Source organism: Polyodon spathula, chromosome 11 (genome assembly GCF_017654505.1).
Source record: "Polyodon spathula isolate WHYD16114869_AA chromosome 11, ASM1765450v1, whole genome shotgun sequence".
NCBI lineage: Eukaryota > Metazoa > Chordata > Actinopteri > Acipenseriformes > Polyodontidae > Polyodon > Polyodon spathula.
The window spans coordinates 18,192,530-18,212,703 of NC_054544.1; the positions used below are offsets into that span (position 1 = coordinate 18,192,530).

Genomic DNA, 20,174 nt, shown 5'->3' on the forward strand with positions numbered 1-20,174 from the left:
TCAGTGTATTGATATTTTAGATTCTCCTCCTCAATTTAAGCATTGCCATGGTCATTGTAGTAATGTTTACCAGCCCCGTGGGGGTGGGGTGGGTTCTACAACAAGATCCTTGGGTTGAATTTCAGTTTTTTGTATGTACAGTGTACAGGTAGTAGTGTATATGTACTGTAACACAAGCATGGTATTTATATGTGACGTAGCTAGCATTCACCCACTTCCATTGCTTGCATCCATGCAGGTCTGCCTAAGTTGTTTCTTTCTCATTTTGTAACATTATTTGCCTTTTGCAAAATAAGCAGATTGCACCTGGAATACAAATTTTTTTGGGGATTTTTTTAATCAGTTGTGGATAATGTATCTCGTAAAGCCATGTTAACATTATGCAAACCAACTAATATCAAACATCAAGTACATACACTTATACCATGCTCCTTCTCCATTCTGTGTGGTAAAAGCCCTATTTACTATTACTTTGCTCTGGAAACCCAGTTCAACTAAAACTAGAAAGGAGCGGTGTGCTGTACTGGAATGGTTATCCTGGTTGCTGTTCCATTGTTGTCAGGTTGTGTTTCTTTTTGTTTTTCTCTTTTTCATCTAAGCTGTGGTGCTGGGCCATGGGTTTATTAGCATTATTTTTTTTTTTAAAGGTGTTTGCGTTTCAGAAACTCTTTTCATTGCCTCTGGCTTCAGAGCAGGAGAAGGTGCTGGTTGTTGCCCACATTTTTTTTTTCTTTTTATAAGTTATTACTGTTATTTTATTTAATACTTGTCAATCTCGTCTTTCCTGTCGGCAAACAACAGCTTGAACCAGGACCACAAACCAACAGAAAAAGCATTTGGTGAAGCTGTGCAGTGCAGGGATGGAAATAAGACTCCTGTTGCAGAGCAAGTTCACTCATTCCAGATTTTAATACACTCTTGATCAGCTACAGTGTACAAGTAATAAGCTCAATTGTGTCTTTTTAAACTCCTAGTAAAACCAGGAGTGGATCAAACTGCTATGCAAAGGGAGTCTTATTCCCATCCCTGCTCAGTACACATACTTGTGGTGCTGGACTAGCTTTGCAGCCAGGAAATGCAACCCAATACAGACTGGCCAATAACGCTTAACCAGTCAATTCAATAATGTTTTAAAAGTGAAAAAAGAGCAGACTTGTAGAATTTAAATTTAGTGTAAAGCAGGTTTTCAAATCCATACATCTGGCTTATCTTTCTCAGATAGGACAAACAAGGTCTCAACAGGAATACAGAGGAATGCTTTCTGGAATGTAATTTTGAAGAGCCCTTTACCTGAAAATAAATACATAAATGCTACACCTGAAGTATTTTGGAACTTGTCACTCTTCTTAAATACAAATGCATTACAGCATATCATTTTGAGAAAAAAAAAAGTCAGCTCTCTTTTGGCTAAACATAAGAATGTGTATATTTATGTATATTTATTTATTTTTCTTGTATACATTTTGTAGCAACCAGGGAAGTTTAGGAAACATAGTTTTATGTTCATTCATTTCCTTTTCCAACAATGTGGTTTTAATGCTGTGCTGCAGGTGTTTCAGGGTCGGCTGGATTGCCTGGCTGTATCCACAATAAAAGCTCTCACTACAGTGATGCTCAAATCCCCTGCTGCTAAGGTAAAGATGCAGGTGTTTATTCTTGATATAGGAGTAGAACATTTTTACTTTCATGTGACTGCATAGAGGATGCGGTTTCCTGTTGCTTTTTCTGCATAGTGCTTAGACCTTTCAATGTCCTCATCCACCGTGAAGAGATTTCTACTGTATAGTGAGTTTGAAGGTAAATACAGTAACTGGGGCTGTAAGCGGTTTGCTTAGCCGATTTTCTTGATAAGTAACAAAGATACATATCTGAGCTTTAAAAGCACAGAAAATGTTATGAACCTTTGTAGCTTACGAAACACAAATTAAGGATCTGCACATCAAAAATAGATGTTTTATTGGGATCAGGCAATGGTCCACTTAATAATATAATATAATACTTAATAATATGGTTATTAGGCTTCCAGGTAATCATCTCTACATGTAATATTTTGAGCCTAAAAACAAAAAACTGCTTTTTCAGTGTAATGCAGTATCTGCATTTTATACGCATTACAGTAACATCCATGTGTCAACGCAGTCTACTTTAACTAATGCTCCTGTATTGTGCTGTTTCTTCTGCAGGAGGTGTTCAAAGAGAGGATTGGTTACACACATTTGTATGAAGTTTTGAAATCTCTGGGACAGCCATCAAGAGAGCTGTTGAAAGAACTTATGAACATGGTAGATCTTTCTTCTTTTTTTTTTGTTTCGTAAAACCTGTTGCCATTTATTATACTGTATTTGCCCTCTGAGCTTTAGAGTCTTGACGTTTCAAGCAGATATTTACTTAAGTCAAGTACAATAGTCATAAAAAAAATACAAAAATGCCCAATATGTAGCAGCAATGCCTGTTGTGCCAGATATGAATGCTTAATTTGTAGCCATACCCTTTAACACAGGTTGTGTCACTGAAGTGTAGATTTTTATTAAAATGAGAAAGAGGACCATAAAAACCTCCTTAATAGCGTTGCCTGTATGAATATAGTTTAGCCTAGTACTATCAGAATAATACCTACACATTTTCTGTTCTTCCTGCAATCTCCAAAATCAGACTGTAGTTTTAACATGATTTATTTTTTTATTTTAGCCTGTAAGGTGTTTATTTTAATTATCTTTAGACGTCTCCCGGTCAGACACAGCTCTCTCCCTCTGCCTTCTGTTTTCACACATTCCTGGAGTGTCTGGATAGGAATACAAAATTATGTCCTTTAATTAAATGTAGTTGCTTTTAAGAGTATTATGTAAGAGTTTGAATGACATTCTTCTCCCATTAAGATAGTAAAATTAGACTAAATGTAATGTTGGCTGCTAAACTCAATGTAAGAATCCAGCTGGGGTTTCCCTCTTGGTTTATTTATTCACCCACTTATGAATATTACTACAGTACATAAAAATACGAAATAAACCCTATGGATGGAGATTTACTTATGCTTAAAAAGTTTAGGCGTTATTTTTACCAGAATTAATATTTTCTATATTTAGAAAAAATCTATGACTTGTTTCAAGAGCCTGCTATAGTATGTTTTTTGAAGGATTCATTTCCGCTCTTTTAAAACATGCTCTCCTCTCTGCTCCAGGCTGTTGAAGGGGACCACACTTCGGTTGGGATTCTGGGGATCAGCAATGTCCAGCCCCTCATGCTGCTTATCCAGTGGCTCCCGGATCTCGACTCGCACGACCTTCAGATCTTCATCTCCGACTGGCTGAAAAGAATCTGCAGCCTGAACCGCCAGAGCCGCAACACTTGTGTCAACGCCTCCATGGTGCTCCGCATCTTGGAGTCCTTGAACTTTCATACCTGCCTTCACCGGACTTGCGCGGAGAACCTGATTAGTTTGTTAGGCTCTCTCGGCAGCCAATCACTGAGCACGGGGGAGCTTCTACAGCTAATTAGGCTTTTGAGGACTGATGACCCCAAACAGGCCCACCCTTATGTGGTGCTGGTAATGAGGGCTATCCTTGGGATGGCTCGCAAACAGGGGCTAGATAGTGCACTGCAGTACTTCGACCTGTCCCCTAGCATGGCAGGGATTTCTGTGCCTACAATCCAGCGCTGGCCAGGATATGCCTTCAGTTTTTATGCTTGGCTGTGCTTGGATCAGGACCAACAGGGGGGTGGGCTCTTCAGTAAAGGAGGGAAAAGAAAGCAACTTTACAGGTAGGACGTGTTTTTTTTTTTATCTTTGTACTTTCTAAGTGTCAGTCTATCATTTTGGATGTGGTCACTGTGAAAGTAAATAACAATGGAGAAATAGAAGAAATGATATATTCCTAAAATCAAGTACAGCAAGACTGCATATTAAAGAGAGTTGCTTTATTGGTTTGCATTTGTTTTTGTCTTGTTTTTTTCCAGCTTTTTCACAGCTAGTGGGACTGGTTTTGAAGCCTTTATCACTTCCTCTGGAATTCTGGTAGTAGCCGTGTGCACCAAGAAAGAGTATGTGACCGTCCTGCTGCCTGATCACTGTTTCTGTGACTCCCTTTGGGTAAGCCTTTTGCTCTAAAGTAAAATCGGAACATGAAGCCCTGGGTTCTTGGGCTCTTTTCATATGAAATCTATTCATTGATTAATTGCTGACCTGTATTGCTGGCTCCTGCTGTGGAATTCTTCTGATCCTCATACAGTCAACGAGAATCTCGTCAGATTCTACGAATCTGAATGAGCTTTTCGGTAGTAATCCAGTGCTGTCAAGCATCGTTTATATCACTCTGTTACACAATAAGGCACAGGGCCATCATGGGCAGCTAGGCGCTGATTCGACATGGCCAGTCTGCAAGGTGTTTCAATTGTCTAGGAGGGACATGACCATATCTGAGTGACTACCAGCTCTTATTTCTTCAGGGAAGTTGAGGGTAAAAAAGAAAGGTTGTTATTTATGACACTGTTATTAATTTCTGCTGGCTCATTCAGATCTGCTGTCATGTCAATTGTTACTAATTTATTTATGTAATTGGAACCTACATAGGCTTTACAAACTCAGTACTTTTTTATGTTCTGTGTGTTTTAACAGCACAGTATAGCTGTTGTTCATGTGCCTGGGAAGAGACCCTTTGGACAGAGTTTGGTGTATATATATGTCAATGGACAGCAGAAGCTGTCGGCCCCACTAAAATTTCCTACTATGAATGAGGTAAGATCTTTTCCATTGTTTTGAATCTTAAAAACAAATAGAGTTTTCATACCAACTTAAATGGGGTTTGCAGGAATCTAAGCTTTTTAAACCAATGCAGTTAAACCCCCCCAACGCTCCAAACTGGAGTACATTTCTTACAGTAGATAACTTGGGACTCGATATCCTCAAACAAGCAGCTTGACTCCAATTTAGATTGTGCATATATGAATTTTTTAGGTGGTCTTTCCATATGAGAAGGCATGATGAACACATTTTCTTTTATTTTTTCTTTCCTTTATCTAGCCCTTTACCTCATGCTGTATCGGCTCTGCTGGCCACAGGACGACCACTCCTCCCCCTTCGCAGATCCCAGACCCCCCTTTCTCACTTCCCACTACCCCGGGTCGGGCATCACTCGGGGCGATCCTGTCCTCCCCCAGCTGGGGCGGGCTCCTGCCAGGGAAACCCGAGTCTGTGACCAAGCTAATCTCTGCAGGGACCCAGGACAGCGAGTGGGGCTCCCCCACCTCTCTGGAGGGGCAGCTGGGCAGTGTGTTGGTCTTCCACGAAGCTCTGCAACCAGCACAAGTCAAGGCTTTATATCTGGCAGGTACTGTAGAGTAAGAACTGCTTATTCTTTGTGGTTTGTCAGTATACAGTACATGCTGAAGAATTAGCAGTTTCCTGCTTTGTCAATCATCAATAGAGTACTATTAATTAAGTTAAGACAATTCGAATCTGGAGGTATAAGGAGGGAGCGGAGGAAACTGTTACATTTTTTTCATTCATAATGTGGGTGGTGTATACAGTAGTATAAGTCATGTGTCCACCTGTCAGTATGTCACTTGAATTTTCACATGCCGACCTAGGTCATGGTGATCTTTTCCATGTCACCCATGGTTCTAATTTTAAATTGACAACTGCAAAGTGAGATGAATGCCACTGATATGCTTGTTTGGTTTATTTATTTATGTAACAATGTGTTTTTTTTTGTTTTTTTTGTAGGACCAAATTGCATTTCTCTTTTGAAAGCTCAAGAGTCAGAGTTGTCAGAAATGCCATCTAAACTTCTCCTTTACTACACGCCGAAGGTGAGTCACAAGCAGCAGCAAAAAGGGACCCAAATCATTAGAAATGGTTGCCTGCAAGGCTGCCGCTTGATTCGGTCCTGTGTTTATTCTTGCAGTACGCAAGTACTCCTCAAGTTCTTTAGCTCGTCAGCATTACTGGAGGTGGGATTTTTAGGTGGGGAAGCATGTTAAACCCTGGTTAAATGAAAACCTGTAATGTTAATAAAACAAACAGCTTTCATATGACAGATGCGCAACAATCGATCATGTGACACAATGCCAAAACAAAAACTTGAAGCCGTTATGTAGTATTAGAAAAAGCTTTCATATATAAATGCGCAATATCAATTATTTAAATATTGAAAATTTATATTAGTAATTAATATACTTGGTATATTAAAATATATAGTATATATATAATATATAATAATATATATATATAATATATATATATATATTTTTGGAGAAATGCCAACGGTTGTGTGTAAATGATATATATATATATATATATATATATATATATATATATATATATATATATATATATATATATATATATATACACACACACACACACACAGTACAACATTGCATATCTGACCCCCTGTGGACTGGGGTATATGCGGATATGTGAAAAAGTCTGATTTGCGAACATCTATAGAAAAAGCATTTACACATTCATAAATAGATAGTGAACAAAAACAACAAAGCAAACTGCTTTAAACATGGGAATTTTTTTTGCTTTAAAAGTAAGCAAACATAAACGAGATTAATTAGGCTACAATACACAGTGTTGCTATGCTGTTTACTATAAGCCATCTCCATGCAAAGTTTTTAAAAAAAAAAAACAAAAAAAAACAAACAGCAAATGTACAGTAACCAGCAACTGATTTCTTTCTTAACTCTAAAATTCCCTGCCTCCCTGGTTCTGCTTTCTTAATATCTCTGTCACCGTACTTTGCACTCTTTCCTGATATTGCCAACAGCCGATAAGCAGCTCGGTTGGACTATTGCTTCGGCTATTTTAAACAAACGGCCGGTGAGCGTTGCGTTTATGAATCTTGCTTTGTTGAATTCAAATGCATTTAAAAGCTACAACAACACACTGCCAATATCTGCAACCGTGCGCTTCATCATATAAACACATTGCACAAAAAAAAAGAAACTTTCTCGACTGGTATATTGAAACGTCACTGTTACACACAGCTGACTGACACACTCACACAGCCCGCCTCTCTTAAAGGGAAACGCACCAAAAGGCTGATTGCTATAATGCATTATTTCTGTTTGCATTGTGGAAGCTACATTTGCTGCCAATGCCATTACTCTCATAGCCTACTTTTAATATTTATTTATTTATTTAGCAAGGTGGTTAATTGATCAGGGAGGTTATGTAACGGTCGGATATGCAACGTTCCACTGTACAGATAGATAGATAGATATTGTGAGTGGGTGCAAAGTAAAATGATGCATTGCATTTACTACAGGCCTGCAAAAGCCCTATTTGCCTTGATCTCTCTCCAAATCTTCTCCATGGGAGACTGACTGGGAATAAAGTCGTTAACTGGGACATAAAGGTAATACACACTTTGATGAAGTATGGAACTGTAGTTTGCTACAGTACCCCTTTTTTTATATGATGTGCCTAATTTACACATGATTTTTGTTGTATACTGACAAAATTGAGCCAGTTATAAATGAAGCGCACATGAAATTGTGTATGATCTTCATTTTACTCTTTACAGTGTACTGTACAGGGTTGGGTCTGACTATTTGAAAATTCCTCCTGACATTTTCTGAGGCTGTACTGACCTGTAACAAAAAATTTCTTTACCTCAGTTTCCTCATCTCACCTGAAGATTCGACCTTTGCATATTCAGCTAACCCTATTTAAAATATCACTAAAAAAAACTGTGTTATACTTACAGAAAGAAAAACGGCTAAGAAACAGTGCAGTTCTAGAACAGAATGCATCCTGAGTCTGAATTCTTTCCCTTTTCAAAGGGTTGATTTAACAATGCTAATCACCACTACAGGACACAATCAACTGTATTGGTGGTTTAAACATCCTCTTCCTCTTGCTGGAACAACTAAGCCACCTGACTGGGGCTGAGAGGAGCGAAGGAGATGCTGCAGCAGCCGAGAACATAACTCCTGAACTGCTGACCCCATCCGACGGGGACTGGGTGGTCCTGCCGTCCCCCAGGGCATCAGGTAAGAAAGATCTGAATAGATATTATATACTGCTCGGGATCTTTCAGCCAATCGGAGCGCAGATTTCACCTTCTTTATTCCACGACACGTCACCCTGTTCATAGCATTAACCTCGCTACTTTCTGTTTTTACCGTGCTGATGTCACCTGCTTTCAGAACTCATACCTGATGCATCTCTCAAAATTCCATTCAACTGCAAGGTCCACTTAACAGTGGTCTCTTCATCAACCTTTTCCTTCAATTAAATTGACAATTGACTAAATAAATCTTGGTAATGATTAGAAAACAAATAGATGCCCATTTAGTTCTACTGGTGCCAGTGTTACCCGCATAGATGGACGTTCGCAGTCCTGTAGCCCATCATGTCAATTTGAGACAGCTTGTCTAAGTCAGTAAATACACTTTTGCAGTGTCCTGTAACCCAGTCAAAACAGCCTACAAACACTCTTATGCATCATATGTTGAAGTACACTTGGAATTGAAGATAATTTACTTACTTAGATACAAATGAATCTATTTTTTTACTCTATTTTCAGAGGCTAGATTGGAAAATAATGTTGTAGCTACCTTTCTTCTGATGATAAAGCACTTCATTCAAAGACACCCAATCAACCAGGAGAATCTTATCCACTCCTATGGAGTTGCTACCTTAGGGGCCCTGTTACAAAAGGTATGGAGGTGTTGACATTGAGCCTTGCCTTGAGTCACTGAGATAATTAGATGGTTTAAGTATTTATGCTTATATATATATGATGGCTCAGCACGTTGTGCATATTGATCTGTGTCAATGAACTGTTTCTGAATTTAATGATGCTAATATTAGGGGTTAGATCAACCCAGTGGGTGGTAATCCCTCTAAAAGCATCTTGGCTTTGCCTTTTCTAATTCTAGTTGAGAGGAGGGTTTAAAAATATTTTTTCCTATAAATGCTGAGAATCCCTTAAATGTTAAGTCCTCGAGATGGCCTCCTGAATTCATATTATATGCAAAAAGTCTGTTTTAATTTCCTGTGGAACTACTGTAGATTTTTTCTAATGTTCAAAAACAATGTGCTCTCAGTTTAAATGCTAAAGATGGCTTTCCTTTGTTGCTGTCCCTCCAGCTGCCAAGCAGTATGGTGGATGTGAATGTGTTGGTGGCTGTCCAGCTGCTGATAGAACAGGTGAACCAGGAGAAGAACACAGTGCTGCTGCAGCAGATGTACCAGTACCTGCTTCTAGACTTCCGTATCTGGAACCAGGGAGATTTCCCCTTCAGAATCGGTGAGAGGGATTGAGGGAGGGGAAGAAACCCACATTAGTATTTATTATTACCCCCATTATTATATATGCTGTACATTAGAATATTAAACATATATTGAGAACCCATTTTTGATTTTGTAATGACATACTTTACCACAAGTTATTGGGAGAATGCAAATGTCCATTTGCCTGTCTATATATATATATATATATATATATATATGTATATATTTTTTATGTGCAGAGTGACTGTAGATCATGGTGATGTAGTTTTTCATGATACTGACGGCTTGGAATTTGTATTGCATGGAGGCGGGGGATGTGCTGTACGTTGTTGTTGTTTTTAAAAATCTGCAGTACCTTATAATACAGTACAAGCAGATGCAAAGTGTTTTTTTTTTAATTTATGTTTAATTACTTGCTTAATTTTTCTTCTGTTTGTTTATTTCTTGATTATCAGGCCACATTCAGTACTTGTCGACAATAATCAAAGATAGCCGGAAGCTGTTCAGGAGGAAGTATGGAGTTCAGTTTGTGTTGGATGCTATTCGTCTCTACTATGGGTATGTTTGTAATCTTATTTACATGCTATGTATGTTTTTTTTTTTTTTTTTAAACAACCAAGATCCTAAATTCTGTTTAATATGCTTACTTCCTTGGTTCTGCAACCGAACTGTGACTTCTAAATATCCACTGCATTTTTTAAGGAGATAATAATTAATATTCAAAAGCAATAGTAATTGTTTATTATAAAAAAAAAATGCCGTGGTTTAGGATGGCTTTAAGATAGGCATCACTTGTAACAATTATGTAAACATTTCTGTGAGATTCCGAAAGGTCTGTTTGTTAATATAATGTAAAAATCATCTACAGACATGATCTCACAGCTCTTTTTGCACCTGCCCTGGTACCATTTTCTTTGCATGTGGTTTACATGTCATCCACAAATGGAGGATGCACCTCCTCAGAATGCTATATTAGTATCTTGCTTGGCACCCAGCATGCTACTAAAAATACAGTAAGTTGCCTAAATCTTTTTACAAGATACGCAGTATTGCACACAAATGAGAAAATGCTACAAACGGTGGCTAAAACACACAGTTTTAGGAGTTTTACAGCTGTGCATTCTTTTCCACAGAACCCACAGTAAAGAGAATGACTTGTGTCTGGATGATGTGAAGACGATTCGTGCTTCGCTCTGCGGACTGATCAAATACTTCATCAGCAAAGGGGTGGTGCAGGAGGAGGTGCAGTGTATCCTGGGATATGTTGCGGCAATAGGAGACGAAGAACAGGTGGGGTTCCAAAGAGTGTACCAGCTACAGCGAAAACACATTATTATTCTTAATGCCACTTCTGGATCCATGTAACTGGTTATTGAAAGGATTATTATCCCCCAATCAATTGTGATGACACATTCCGAATGTTAACAAGAGAATCGGAATCTGTCTACATTTTACATGGGAATACGGTTGTTTACTTTTAGAATGATAACACTAATTTCCTTTACAATGATGGTGGAGGATGTCGGTTTTTAATAAAGATCAGTTGATATAGATATGACCAGTCCTGATACACAGCACAGTACAAATGTGCATAAACAAAAAGCTAATGATGCACTCCCCACACTCCGTTGTGCAGTGCTTTTGTTTGTGGTTGATTTGTACTGACCCCGATGTTTTGTGTTTTTGTCAGCTCTGTGGGATCCTGGAGGTATTGCTGAATCTGCTGCAGACCAGTCCATCCCGAGACCAGCTCTTCCTGCTGCTCTTTGAGCCTGGCAATGCGGAAATCCTCTACACACTGCTGCTCAACCACAAGTACACTGACAAAGTCAGAGACCTGGTCTTCAAGGTGAGCAGAGCAGGAACTACTGATGGTGTACAGGAGATCCGTGTGGGTGCATGGAGTACTGTGTAATAACTAGGTTTTATTACATTATACAGTACCCACATCACAGGGATGGAAATCCATTCCAAATAATCTTAGAAGTTAAACTAAATATTGCATTCAAAATGTTACCTTTAAACCAACCTGGCTAGGGGGAGGCACTTCTGCCAATCATTGTGTTTCTTGTGTAGACCCATATAGGTACACTGTTTGAAATCTCCCCATCTCAAAGTAGATTAATGCCACTATAAAAACATTATTTAATAGTAATATTAACAAACACAGCTAGGGCTTGAATAATGACGTTACCATTTCTGAAACCCCTATAGGTTTTGATAGGTGTGATTGCTGGCTACTTTTTGGAATACCACAGAAACAGTGCTCTTTCACTTTCGGACAGACTGTTAATAAAGGTGCCTGTTTGTTCTGGTTTAAATGGTGCTTACTAATGACAGGCAGACACGTGTCCATCATTTATTTTTAATCTCCTCTTCACAGATCTTTGAGAGAATGCTTAAGTGTGATAAAGTGTACGAGAAGAGCAAGCAGCGCATCAAGCTGAGGGAGGTTGGGTACTCCGGGCTGATCCTACTGTTCAATGAAATTCCAATAACTCTCTCGCTCATTAAAAACCTCCTAAACCAGGTTCTTAACTCAGGTGAGCAAACAGCTATTTACAATTCACTTTTCCACAGTGCATAAGAGACTCACAATCTACATTTGCATGTACAGTATAGGGAATCTATCCCTTTGAATCCATAAACGTTTTGAACCTTCATGCTTGAATCCCATTTAAAACCTGATTCTAGCTTGACAGTGGTTACATGCAGACTATATTGAGAATTTTGGAATTGATTCCTCAAATAGGTAGCTTGTTGCTTAATTTCATTGACTCCTGAAAGATCTGCTTTATCAGCTGTCAACCTAGAAGAGCAGGACAGGTGGAGCCCTGACAAAACAGTTTGGGCTTTAATGTTGTTTAGTACGTTCTTAGATTATTTTCTACTGTGCTTCTTCTGTGTGATGCTATATCTCTGTTCTGTTCTTTAGATCCTGTGGTTAATTTCAAAGATCTCATGGCTTTGGTGCACTTGACTCACAAAGCAGGCTTGCATATTAGGCTGGTCATTTGTAAAAAGGTGAGTCCAGAACAATCTTAAAAAGGTCCCGTCCATATGCAGTAGTTTTTAAGCAGTATACATTCAGAGCAGTTTAATTTTGATCTTCACGCCTTTTTTTGAAAAGCTTTCTACTTCTGGAGTTTGTTTAATGCTTTCAAATAGTATTTTCAAGTAGTGATCTCAGATTAGCATTCCATACAGTTCTCCAGCTGGAATTCAAGATCAAACAAGTAACCCCTCATTTACCTTGGTCCAGTAGATGAGATCTTGGAAGACACAATGAAATCTTGTAGGCAACACTACAGAGGCATCCCTCCATGGTGGTCCGACCCTATCGGAGCTCCCCATGATCTGTTCATTCTACACTTCACTGTGACAATGCAAACCCAACATTCATGAGGATTGTTATGAAACTTTAGTATGTGTATTGTTTTAAATTCTTAAGGTCTGCAGAATCTAGGTGTATTCTGATTTTAGTAGGAGTTATAATTAAAGAATGCATATGCGTTTTTACTATTCCATATTAAACCTGTTTAGTTGGAAAAGAAAGTTGAGAGTATCTTCAATTGAGAGAAAATGTCCTCAATCTCTTTTGAATCCATAGCAGACAGGCAATTAAAGGGCACGATTTTCATCGGCAGTGATTTGAAGTAACCCTGCTTTCTCTTCTATTAAAGCTTTACCAGCTATTGCAGTCACAGCAGGACGCGGCTCAGCAGATTTCCCGACAGGCCGGTTGGCAGGAGACTCTGGTCAAGCTGTACCTAAGAGAAAACGCTGTAACACGGGACAGCAGCATCAGCAAGGCAGACTCTGCAAGTACCAGCAGCCTAGATCACATCAAGAACAGAGGGAGTGCTTCTGAGTCCCATGATTCAGGGAAAGGAAATATTCAAGACAAACTAGACATTGACAAGGATGTTCTTGACAGCCCCGCAATGGCGGATAGGTCAGTGGATTTCCACAGCATAGTAGACAATAGATCCTTGGACGGTTTGAATCAATCCTTAAATGATGGAGAGACCGTAGCCATAGAAACCCGTAGTGAGGTCCTTGCCAAGTCCTGGTCCACCAAAGCAGAAGGCTTGAGTTTGGATCTGTCCAGGATCACTTATGAACTGGGGGACAGTGGGAGTCCAACTCCAGGAAGTCTGACCAGCACCCCCTCCCCCTCTGAGACTTCCAGGTCTTTTCCCAATGTCCAGTCTGATAGGGAGTCGTCGTCTTTTATGGAGAACAGCTTCTGCTTCAATGATGACTTCTCTTTATGTGAAAACTTTGGAGGTGCTGAGGTAAGTTAACAAAGTGGTTGATTGCTAACAAGAAAATGGTCTGCAGTGTATAAGACCTTGTTTTGTAATCTGAAAGTTGCCCTATAATTTTACACAGATGTTTAGTACCCCTTTGTGTTTAAACAAAAGGCACCACTCTTAAGAGATGGAGTAGAAAGTTCTTGCTACTGTGCTCAAATCAGTGATGCTGACACAGATGCAAGGTTTTCTAGTAAACCCTCTTGTTATGGGGCCCGAACCCCTTTCTCAGAAGAGTGAGGAGGAGCTGACGAGGATCCTGAGCGAGATCCTGCTGTGTGTGATGTGGCGTGGAGTGGACGGCTCCGACGATGCTGCCTGGCTGGAGAGGGGGCAGGTCTTCTCAGCCCTGACCATGCTAGGAACAGCCAACGAGCTGCTTCAGCCTGCAGACGAGATCAAATTAAAGTGAGTCCTGAGGAACCATTCATCCCGTCCACACACTGGACAAGGTTTACAGCAGCAGACATGTTGCAAAATGATAGAGACAGAGAGAGAGCTTTATTCCCTAGTCTCTTATTGCAGTCAGTTTTGTTGTTGGAAACATTTCTTGAATATACATCTTTAGTTGATCAAAAAAAGACTTTAAAAATACTTTTGCATGAAATTGTTCTAGATTGTTGTTGGCTTCTTTTAACAATAGCCTTGAATGTCATTAATACCACTCTGATTAAAATGTGTCTAACCCAAAAAAAAAACATTTTCATATTTTTAGTTATTTGTATCCAACAATGTAATAATATTTTTACAGTAAAGTGGTTAACATGAAAATAACCTAGGTACATCTTGTTAGTGACACTTTAAAAAGCAATCTTAAATGTATACAACTTAAATTTTGAGACAAACCCACATAGATTGAACAATCAATCCATCTCTAGACAGTGGTTTTATTAATCCTTCTTTTCCAGTCTTCTTGAGAAGATGATAGAATGGGCAGTCACTGATAACCGAGAAGCTACAGTCGCTACCTTGCCGGTCCACACAGAGAACGCTGTGTTCCTCTTACATACTGTACAGGACTTCTTGCAGGCAGAAGGCCTGGTCAACCCAGCTCTGTGGACTGAGAAGGTAAAGATCAATATTATGTGGGCTTGGAGCCATTATCAGCAGATAATAAAAACCTGAGGGTTCTCACTGGCATCATATGCATGGTTTCCATTGTACAGCAGTGGTTTCTGTTTGAATCTCAGTTCTCAGCCAGCTTGTTTCTTGAAACTGTTACACAGAATGGTGCTTGTTGAGATCTGCATACCGACATGTTATATAACTGAGAAAGAAAAATGTTACCACACACTTCAAAGTGCTTTCCTTTAGCCCTTTTATTTTCCAAACAACATGTCAGTCCATTTGTCTGAAATTTGGTTGTATTATAATATCGCTTTTAATAGGAAGTCCTACATCCTGATTTACTCATTGCACCCTGTTCTGTTTGCATCAGCTTGCTCATTATCTGTGTTCAGTTTCTGGGTCATTGTATTGATTGACTCATTTCAGATGTTGGTGCTACAGTGATCCCAGCTGTAGATGCAGTGTACTTTAGGGACATTTCTTAGTTAGTTTCTTCATTTTAATATTTTTTGTTAACAGATAGTTACCATAATATATAAAAGTCTTTAAGCAAACATCAGGTTCTTATTTTGGGATTACCAATTCCAAGTGAATTATCACATTGAAATGGGGTTAAGTTTGTTTAAAGGCAGTTTTTAAAAATCTTTAGCTAACAGTTTTATTCATTTATAAATAGGTGACTATATTAACCCCACACAAAAAGAACAACATTTGTTAATGCTTTAGTAAGCTAGTTGTTGACCAGAAAAAAGAGCGACTCTTTCATGTTTCTAACGACCTAATTTACAGTCAGTTGACAACCCTTTGAAACATCGCATGGTTCAGATCCTTTGAATAACGATGCCTCACGTATTGCCTATTGTAGTTCCGGTTGAAGTGCTCACAGCCGTCTTGATTGCAGTGTTTGTCGTGTCGTTGTGTGCAGGTGCTGGAGGAGGCAGTGACTCTGATGGACAGTCTCATGGTGTGGTACTCGTCTGGCACACAGTGGATGCAGCTCTCCCAGGTCGGAGTAAGGCTGCTGCTGGGGTTCATGGCACAGGACAACATCCAGGTACAAGATTGGAATCTGGGGAAACTGATTAGCAGGACCCGCAGGTCAAATGCAGTCTGCATATTGCTTTGACTCAAGTTAATCGCCCTGGTGGAGTATAATTAGGAGGTCTGAGATTTTATATATTGATGTTACTGTGTTAAAAATGTAAGCTATTCTCCTAAAACATTTTTTAATTTTAATATATATCCACACACACACACATAGCTGAGAAATCCTGTGAAAAAGGGTTCTGTATCTTCATACACAGTTAAAAGACGAGAAGTTTGACTTTTTTTATTTTTTCCATTTAACGTAGTTAACAATTAGGCAAATGCAATTAATTTGTTTATTTGTACAAAAAAGGATCCTGATGGTTGGTCTAGAACATATCCTGAGTTGTAATGGCTATGAGACAATACTGACAGGATCTGTCAAGTTCCCTTGAAAGATTCCAACAGTCTGTTCTAAATTAATACAATGTGGCTCATCTTCTACAGCTTCGTAAATAAGATCAGAAAATATTCTGTTTATGTGACAACTGGCAGGCACATATGGCCTTAAAGAACTGCTTGTTTCACCAGTCAATAAACAGATTAATCATGCAAACAGCTGGTTTCACATAGAGGGTGTATTCAGCAGGCTGAAGACTGAAGTAAAACTGCCATAATCAGACCCACTGGCTAATGAATAAATATGTTGAGTGGTAGCTACAGATGAACACAATTACTGTAAAAACCCAGAGTTGCAACGAATTGGGGAATGAACAGTGTTCATAAGTCAATCTTATTTGTAACTTTTTTTATTTTCAGTAATTAACTACCTATGTCCATGTACTTACTCATTTTAAAATAAGGAATATTAAAAGTAAAACTAAATAAAACAGTACCAGTATTGTTAAGAAGAAATTTCACTATATACTGTACATGGATGGGATATAGTTTATTATAGTCTTTCAAAGGTGCAACACACAGAATAGTATATAAAATATAAACGCGTGGGTTATGATCTTTCCCAGGTGTGCGCCATGGCCACAGCCAAACTGAACACCATCCTGCAGACGAAGGCCATCGACAGCCAGGACGAGGCGTGCTACCTGCTGGGCAAGCTGGAGGGCATCCTGAGCAAGTCCATCCGGGAGAAGACCGAGACCTACTCCTTCCTCATCCCCCTCATCCGCAGCCTGCTCCCCAAGATCCACCAGCTGCTCTACATGCAGCTGCACCTGCCCTCCCTGCCCAATACCAATGGCAGCCCCTCCTTCTTCGAGGACTTCCAGGAGTACTGCAGCTCCGACGAGTGGCGGGTCTACCTGGACAAATATGTGAGTGCGCCGGGGAGTTTAGGAATCTTAAACGCTCCTTGTGATAGTGCTGAGTTTGAAGGCTGAATCCATGGTGTCTATTTTAATTATATAAGTAGTGGTGTACCATAAAAGAAACACTCCCGATTGAGTGAATCACAGGGATAGCAATAACTGCAATGCAGTTTCATCCATTCCAGGTTTTACTATGAGCTTGGTTAGCTCTAGTGTATAGGTAACAAGCTCTTTGTATGTTATTAAAACTGCTATGCAGTGGAAGTCTTATTTTCATCCCAGGAAACACCCTGAACTCACTCCATAGAACTATAATAATTACTTTGTTTCTTTGCCCCCAAATCTTTAAAATGGACCCCTTGTCTCTCTCAAATACACTTCCTTGATGTCTGTTTACTCCACTCCTTCAAAGTTTAGCTTTCTGTGCTACAGTATCGACTGAGAAAACCAGGCCGGCATTTTAAAGTCTTGTTTTAAATGTCTTTGCAGATCATTCCTTACATGAAGCAATATGAGATTGAGATATTCAGCAGGGGCCACGAGTCCATGGCCATCTACTGGAAGAACTGCTACGAAGCATTCATGGTGACCTTGCACAAGCGGGAGAGAGAAAGAGGAGAGAGCAAACTCAAATTCCAGGTACACTCAGCTCACATACATTTGTGGTTATTATTATTTAGTTTACCTGTATATATGAAACTTGAGACCACAAGCCACGTGTCGGTCAGTCAAGAACATACAACTCAAATGACATAAATATTTTAGATAAATGCATGAATAAAAATTCCAGAAATAAGCCATAGCCACCTTTTTTAAAAAACAAATTCGAGGTGGCTCCTGAGTGGCACATCAAATAAAGGCACTCCGTGTGGAGTGCAGGATGCACCCTATAACCTGGAAATCACTGGTTCGGGTCAAGGCTATTCCACTGCCAGCTGTGGACGGGAGTTCCCAGGGGGCGGCGCACAGTTGGCCGATCGCCACCGGGGGTGGGGAGGGCTTAGGTCGACCAGGGTGTCCTCTGCTCACTGCGCACCATTGACCCTTGTAGACTGGCCAGGCGACTGCGGGCTTGCTATCAGTGTACATTCTGCACTGGGTATTCATTTTTATGCTTAAAAAAATAATCTGTCAAGACTTTTCTTTAAATTAGTGGGGAAAATAACAAAAGCACAATGTTAAATTAGGCGACTGCAAAAATGAAATGCGAGTTAAAAGTCGGATCGGGGATGAACAATTCACGTAATTTGTCAGCTCTGTTTAAAATCAAATTAAGAGGACCAGAGTTAGGCTCAGGCAAGATATGAAGGTAAAAACAAACATTGTTTTGTAATGAACAGCTTTTTTAGTTTAATTGTGAAACAGAATCAGCTCAATTTGTTTAACACTAGAACCGCCAGATTTTCTAACTACCTTGAACTGCCACGTGGGTCACTTTGACCCATGCGTTTTTAAACTTCTTTGTTATGAAAATGAAAGACATACTATCGGATACAACTGAAAAGTTGTATTCATGAACATCATATCTAACATTTGCATCGCAGAAACACAGTATTTTAAATGGAAAATTAAACATTAAAATGCTTTATTTTTAAAATGAGCGCATATACAGCACAACTACAAACAGTGATAAAAAATAATAAAATACGCTTTTCAAAAGAAACAGGTATGTACATAAAGTAAAGTATACCTGTGTACAGGTGTAAACGGGTATATGTACACACAAAATTATAAAACCGAAATCGTTGTTTCTAATACCACATAAAAATAAAATATAACACTACTTCTGGTATGATGGCTGCAATGTACTCTATGGAGGAGCTGACACATCTGCCAGCTGACTGTGGCTGCATCCAGGAGCTGTGTTGTAAACACAGACGCAGTTCCATTGAACACTATTGTGTAAACTGGTACATACAAACCTGTAAAACCGAAATGTTTTTTTCTTCTAAAAATAATATAAAAAAAGAACATATAATATACGTTTCATATTAGACACATAAGATGTTATCCTACCTGTCATTTCAGTTTGCTGTGTGCATCTGAGTGCACCTTTCCTTATTCCAATCAAAATGACTACTTTGAAGATTAAATATTTCCTTCTGATATATTCCCAGTTGCATTTGTGGAACAAAACGAAGGATTGTTGTCTCCCAGGTACATTGAAAAATAAGCAACTAAACTAGGCTTTCACTGAGTTGGCATCTTGACAAATCCACTATTGTAGCAATCTCTGTTTCATAGTCCGTCTACAAACAAAGACTTGAAATAAAATTAAAAAATAAAACACGTGTGCTAGGAGGAGGGAGCTTGTCTTGTTTGCTGCATTTACAAAAATAATAGAACTTCTTACGTTATATTAAAAAAAGGGCATGTATTGTAATGCATGGGTCACATTGACCCGCCTGGTGGTTCAGGTAGAACTGCTTATAACTATAATTTTTGCGATTCTGCTTATCAAATGCGGTCAGGATATTTAATTCATATATTCAGGAAAAGTAAGTCATGTGTATGTCCGTTTTTTACAACAGGAGAGTAATTAACATTTTAAGTGCAAAATGGGTCACAATGGCCCGCATGGCGGTTCTAGTGTTAAAGGGACGTCACCTGATTAAAAATAGAACCCAAAAATGTCAAGCCCTTCTTGTGTGTGTGTGTTTGCATTTACTTTTTCCAAAATACTTTTTTTTTTTTTAAAATAAAATACAGTGCATGGCGGGATACTATCTTATTCATTTCTGCTGTTCATTGCGCTGCTAGGAACTGTAACCAAACTATTTTAATAGTGTTTCAACGCATTTAGCCCGACTAAGCATGAAACTATGGATGCTTTGAGCTGGATTAATTAAGACGTTTTTGAATACTGGTCTCGAGATCGGTTATGTAAAGAATGAGCCTGAGGCTGACATGCTGTTGTAGACTGCAAATCATATGACAAGTGTTCTCTAAGGTTTGATGCAGTGGCATCTACAACACACATGCAATAAAAAAGCACTGCTTTTCTTCTGCAGGAGTTCTTCGTAGAGCCGTTCACACGTAGGTCCCGCCAGGAGAACCTGCGCTACAACAACATGCTGAAGCAGTTCAATAGCCAGCACATTGCCACCCTGAGGCAGTGGAAGGCAGCGCGCCGGGGGCTGGTCAGTGAGAGAGGCCCCTGGGCTGACAGGTACAAGACCCTTCTCACGGTCAATA

General features: G+C 39.3%; 1 protein-coding gene across 3 annotated transcripts in view; it reads left to right on the forward strand.

Moving 5' to 3' along the window:
* nbeal1 (neurobeachin-like 1) overlaps window positions 1-20,174 on the forward strand; it is a 77,689-nt gene that overhangs the window by 43,382 nt on the left and 14,133 nt on the right. For all 3 annotated transcript variants that reach the window (XM_041262921.1, XM_041262923.1, XM_041262922.1), the window contains 23 exons: window positions 1,551-1,634; window positions 2,184-2,282; window positions 3,179-3,759; window positions 3,955-4,087; window positions 4,613-4,732; window positions 5,018-5,324; window positions 5,720-5,805; window positions 7,272-7,361; window positions 7,821-7,998; window positions 8,535-8,668; window positions 9,101-9,260; window positions 9,700-9,802; window positions 10,378-10,534; window positions 10,935-11,093; window positions 11,628-11,787; window positions 12,180-12,268; window positions 12,928-13,542; window positions 13,793-13,968; window positions 14,469-14,628; window positions 15,554-15,682; window positions 16,680-16,985; window positions 17,469-17,618; window positions 19,991-20,148. In XM_041262921.1, coding sequence (XP_041118855.1) covers window positions 1,551-1,634; window positions 2,184-2,282; window positions 3,179-3,759; window positions 3,955-4,087; window positions 4,613-4,732; window positions 5,018-5,324; window positions 5,720-5,805; window positions 7,272-7,361; window positions 7,821-7,998; window positions 8,535-8,668; window positions 9,101-9,260; window positions 9,700-9,802; window positions 10,378-10,534; window positions 10,935-11,093; window positions 11,628-11,787; window positions 12,180-12,268; window positions 12,928-13,542; window positions 13,793-13,968; window positions 14,469-14,628; window positions 15,554-15,682; window positions 16,680-16,985; window positions 17,469-17,618; window positions 19,991-20,148 — 4,334 coding nt within the window. The remainder of the gene's footprint in view (window positions 1-1,550; window positions 1,635-2,183; window positions 2,283-3,178; window positions 3,760-3,954; window positions 4,088-4,612; window positions 4,733-5,017; window positions 5,325-5,719; window positions 5,806-7,271; window positions 7,362-7,820; window positions 7,999-8,534; window positions 8,669-9,100; window positions 9,261-9,699; window positions 9,803-10,377; window positions 10,535-10,934; window positions 11,094-11,627; window positions 11,788-12,179; window positions 12,269-12,927; window positions 13,543-13,792; window positions 13,969-14,468; window positions 14,629-15,553; window positions 15,683-16,679; window positions 16,986-17,468; window positions 17,619-19,990; window positions 20,149-20,174) is intronic.